This window comes from Sorghum bicolor, chromosome 3, assembly GCF_000003195.3.
Source record: "Sorghum bicolor cultivar BTx623 chromosome 3, Sorghum_bicolor_NCBIv3, whole genome shotgun sequence".
Lineage (NCBI taxonomy): Eukaryota > Viridiplantae > Streptophyta > Magnoliopsida > Poales > Poaceae > Sorghum > Sorghum bicolor.
This window is the reverse complement of record NC_012872.2, coordinates 17490508-17494928: the sequence shown is the minus strand read 5'-3', so window position 1 is coordinate 17494928 and position 4421 is coordinate 17490508. Positions and strand designations below refer to the sequence as shown.

Genomic DNA, 4421 nt, shown 5'->3' with positions numbered 1-4421 from the left:
TCTACACACACTTAGTATAAAGGTTAGTACTAGGGTTTCATCAATTATCCAAAACCAAACTAGGGTTTTCACCCGTGCCCGCGTCAGGCGGCGGGTGGTGTCCTTGCGCTCGACGCCTTCCGATTCGCTCGAGCCTGTTTCCGTATTCGACGGTAGCCGGCGCTCGAGCCCTGGTCGATTCGCTGGACGCTCTTTCCGTGTTCGAGACTATGGCCGTCGAGGACCGTGCATACAACTGGAGGTCGAGTCGGACGCCTCGACTTGTGTACAGATACTCTTGATATGCCTATCAGTTAGGGTACCCCTTACTGGTATCCTCGACAGTAGCCCTCGAGTCTCCATTTGAGCGCTGGCGCTTGAGTGGAGGCTATTCTTTGTGGTCGAGTTTCTGTGGGGGCGCGTGAGCAACCCCGCGGGGGTAGCCCCCGAGCCCTTGGAGGAGTTTTTGACTCCTTCGAGGGTTATTTTACCTAATTTGCGGAAATGCTCTCGATATCCATCGTGGAAGGCTCTGATTGATTCATTTTTCACAGGGGTCTCGACGTACTCCCGGTGGAGCGAGCGTCATCTACCCTAGATTGAGCACGTAGCGGGTAATCCAAGTGAGAACCTATGCCCCTTTCGAGGGGGTCAGCTGTAGCCTGGAGGCGTTCTCATAAAGCGGGGTCGATATGGTCGTGGATGCTGGCCTCGTTCGATAGAGTCCAGTGGCTCGATGCCTCCCTTCGGGGGATTCCTCTCGACCGTCTCGACCTTGCCTTGGACATCCCCAGCGAATTCTCGAGGCGGGCCTCGACTTTCGACCACTCGCTGGGCATCCCTGACTCTGGCACTCGAGATCGGCTGTCGAACCCATTCGGTGGGCCAGCCTGCGACCTCTCGAGATTTTTGCTGCAACGAGTGAATACCTTAGCTTACAAGGGAAGGAAGAGGCCGTGGTGGTTCGCCTTTCTGCCCGTTGGGCGCGTCTTTTCAGGTGGGAGCCGTTGCGGCACTGTGCCGGCATGGAATTCGTAGCGTCCCGTCTGTGAGAGAGATAAGGACCACTAGGCGGTGCATTTATGGGAGGAGTTACCGTATCCATCGGATCTGTCCGTTGGTGGGTTGCCATCTATAAATATCCTGTGGCCTTGTTGCTGCCGTTCCGTCCGCCTTCTGCCTCCATTCTTGCCTTAGCTTTCTTGCCATCTCACACGCGCGCACCCTCGAGCGGTAGCAAAGTTGCCTTTTTCCCACCTGAAAATGCCTGTGAGACTCATCGCCGCTGATGACTAGCGCCCGTCGTCGATGACGGAGCGCCGGCTGCTAGAGATCGAGAGGGAGGGACTCCTGCGCCCCCGCACCTCGTCGTCGCGGCCGGAATGGATCGCGCCGGCGGCGGACCACCGGGAGCCAAGGCCGCCCAAGGGCTATGTGGTCTCCTTCGCCAAGTTCCACCGCCACGGCCTAGGCTCCCCTCCGAGCCGCTTCATGCGGGCGCTCTGCCACCACTACGGGGTGGAGCTCCAGCACTTCTCGCCAAACACCGTCACCGCCGTGGCGGTTTTCGCCGCGTTGTGTGAGGGCTATCTGGGGATGATGCCCCACTGGGATCTATGGCTCCATCTGTACCGGGGCGAGCTCTTCAATGCCCCTACTGGAACCACAGGTGTGAGGAAGCCTGTACGGGCCGGGTGCCTCAACCTGGTGCTGAAGACCGGCAAATCGGAGAGGCCGCGCGAGTACATCCCGGTGGGGTTAACGTCGAACCACGCCGGATGGGACTCGCAGTGGTTTTATCTACAGAACGACGACGACCTCTTCCCCGTCTACACCGGGCGCTTGATCTTGGAGCGCCCGGGCCACTGGAGCTACGGCGTCATCCAAACTCACCAAGCACGGCTCGACCACCTCCTCAACGCCCTGAAGAAGCTACGTGAGGAAGGCCTATCAGCCGCTCTCATTCTCTCGGCCGTCCATCATCGGAGGGTTCTCCTGTTGATGTCTCGGCCGTTGAGGATGGACGAGATGGGTCCTGGCGTTTCGTCCTGGGATCTCGAGGCTTGCCGGATGTCCAACGAGGCTCCGGCAGACGATGAGGTTGCGGTCCGAGTTAGGGCGGCCGTTGCAGGCGACTTTCAGCTAGAGCACGTCAACGGCTTTCCCATGAGGCTCGATCAAGGGTCGATCGACCTGGTAAGTCCTTTTCCTATGTACGATCTTGAATCTTGATCCTCTTCGACCACTTTTAAGACCCATCTCTGTCCGTGCAGGGACCGATCGACGCTCGATCCTTGAGGCCTCCAGTAAAGGAGGACGAGGTCAATCGTGACAAGCGGCGAGAGTCCGCGGAAAAGCAGAAGTCCGCAGTGGACTTGAAAAAGAAGAAGGAAAAGAAGAAGAATCTCGAGCGTCAAGCACTGGACATGCGTCGAGGGAAGTCTAGGCAGAGGGGGGAGCGAGAGGAAGAATCCCCCGACGAGGATGATGGTGGCGATGGCGACGACGACAGTGATGATTCCGAGGGAATGGCGTCCCGTCTCGACCGGATCCTCGAGGGCCCTCCCCCGACCGGCGTCGACGTCCCGCGGACAGAAGTCCCAAAGGGAGCGCCAAGCGGGTCTCGAGAAAGTCGGCAGAGGGAGCCATCTCCACGTCGTTCCCGTGCGGACACTCCTTCAGAGCGTGTGCCAGGTCGGACCGTCCTCTGCCCCCAACCTCCTCCCACGCCTAAGGCGGGCCACCACGTTAAGTCCCTGATGTCGGGGCCGCTGACTCGTGGTCGTGCCACGGCCTCAGCAAGGGGGGAACGAATCGTTAGAGCACCAGTCCAGGCGCCGGCCAGGCGGGAGATGCCGAGCCGAGACCGGCGCCTGCTCGTGAGGTGCCTGGTGCCTTGACACGGGGCGGCTCGAGGACCGCCGTTCGAGGTACCGGCAGGCGGGTCGCTCTCCCCGTGGGGTAAGATTTCAATGTCGTTATTCTTGCTTTTCGATGCTTTTGCATTTTCTTGGGCTGTGGTTTTTATTTATGCTCGTTCTTCTTCCCTCAGGTTGAAGCGGATGCTCGAACAAGCCCAGCCCTCGATGGCCAAGAGGCTTAACGTGGGAGCGACCTCCAAAGACTCAGGTTGGCGGTTCATCCCCGATATCATGCTACCTTTTGTTGACCATTATGACTGACTTTCTGTTTTTTGCGTGCCTACAGGCTCCTCCGACCCTCGGCCGTCGACTGGTGTCGAGGGTGCTCTGCCCCGTCCATTGGTGAGGGAGTCTGCTCCACCGTCGCCGAAGCGGATCGAGGCGCCTCGTCCTCAAGAACATGAGGGAGCCCCCGAGCCTCCCCGTTCTGGGGTCAAGGATGATCCTATCATGATAAGTGACGGGTCTGGCGGTGACGGGCCTTCGAAGGGTGCCCGCCCCATGGATGAGGAGGTCGAGACCTCTCCCACCACAAAGCGGACGCCTTGGCCCATCGGGCTCCGTTCTGTCGAGGAGTAGAGGAAGGAGGAGGAGGAGGAGCGCGAGCGGGAGACGCGGCAACAGCGGCAGGAGGGGCCGCAGCAGGAGGAAAGAGAGGAAGGGCGGCAGCCAGAAGGTTACCAGCTCGAGGAGCTGCTAGAGCAGAACCGGCAGCAGGAGCTGCGAGAGCTCCAGGAGCAGCAGCAGAGGAGTCAGCAGTTGGAAGAACTGCTCGAGCCACCACCTCATAGCCCGCCCCAGCCAGTGCCACCAACGCCGCAAGAGCCTAAAGTCGGGGAGGAGGGTCTGCCGGTTTTGTAACATCCTCGATGTTACGGTTACTAAAATTTGGATCATGGCATCATCAGCATTGCACAACATATTTGTTAAGCACACCTTGATGCATCAACTTAAAATGAGTTTAATTTGGTTGAATGTGCTCAGGGAATTAAAGTGTGATTATCTTGTTTATCGATGCTTGTGTTGGTTGCTAAACCCCTAGGTGAAAGATTTCCGAAAGGCTTAGGGGGGGGGGAACCTTGATTTTTGAACCCAGATTTGCCCCCTTTTGCACAATTTAAAAACCAAGAAAAATTTGAGGTTGAGTTCAAAAGCAAAGTTCTAGATCTTGTCAAGATGTACAACTTTGGTGTTTTGAGTTTTTGAAGTTTCAATATAAAATTCAAAGTAATTTTGAAAATACAGATTTTCAGAAAGTGTCCCCTTTTCCAATTTAAACCTCCAATTCAAAATCTATGTGGAATTTTGAAAAGTGACCAACATGAAAGTTGTAGAGCTCAAAAACTTGAACAACTTTCATGTTGGGAGTTTTTCATGTTGTTTAGGAAAAACAAAAGTAATTTTGGAAATTCTGATCTGCCCCAATTCAAAAATTTGAATTTTTTCCCAAATTGAATTTTGATTTGCAAACTGTTTTGGCAAAATCACCATGTTCCACTCAAAATTGGCTTTGGTCACTAA

The 4421-nt window shown here is 56.0% G+C and overlaps 1 protein-coding gene across 1 annotated transcript; it reads left to right on the top strand.

Moving 5' to 3' along the window:
- LOC110433645 (serine/arginine repetitive matrix protein 1-like) lies at window positions 2008-3761 on the top strand. The gene is made up of 5 exons (XM_021456148.1): window positions 2008-2175; window positions 2253-2863; window positions 3032-3108; window positions 3187-3413; window positions 3480-3761. Exons 1-5 carry the CDS (start codon window positions 2008-2010, stop codon window positions 3759-3761), a joined length of 1365 nt encoding a protein of 454 aa, XP_021311823.1.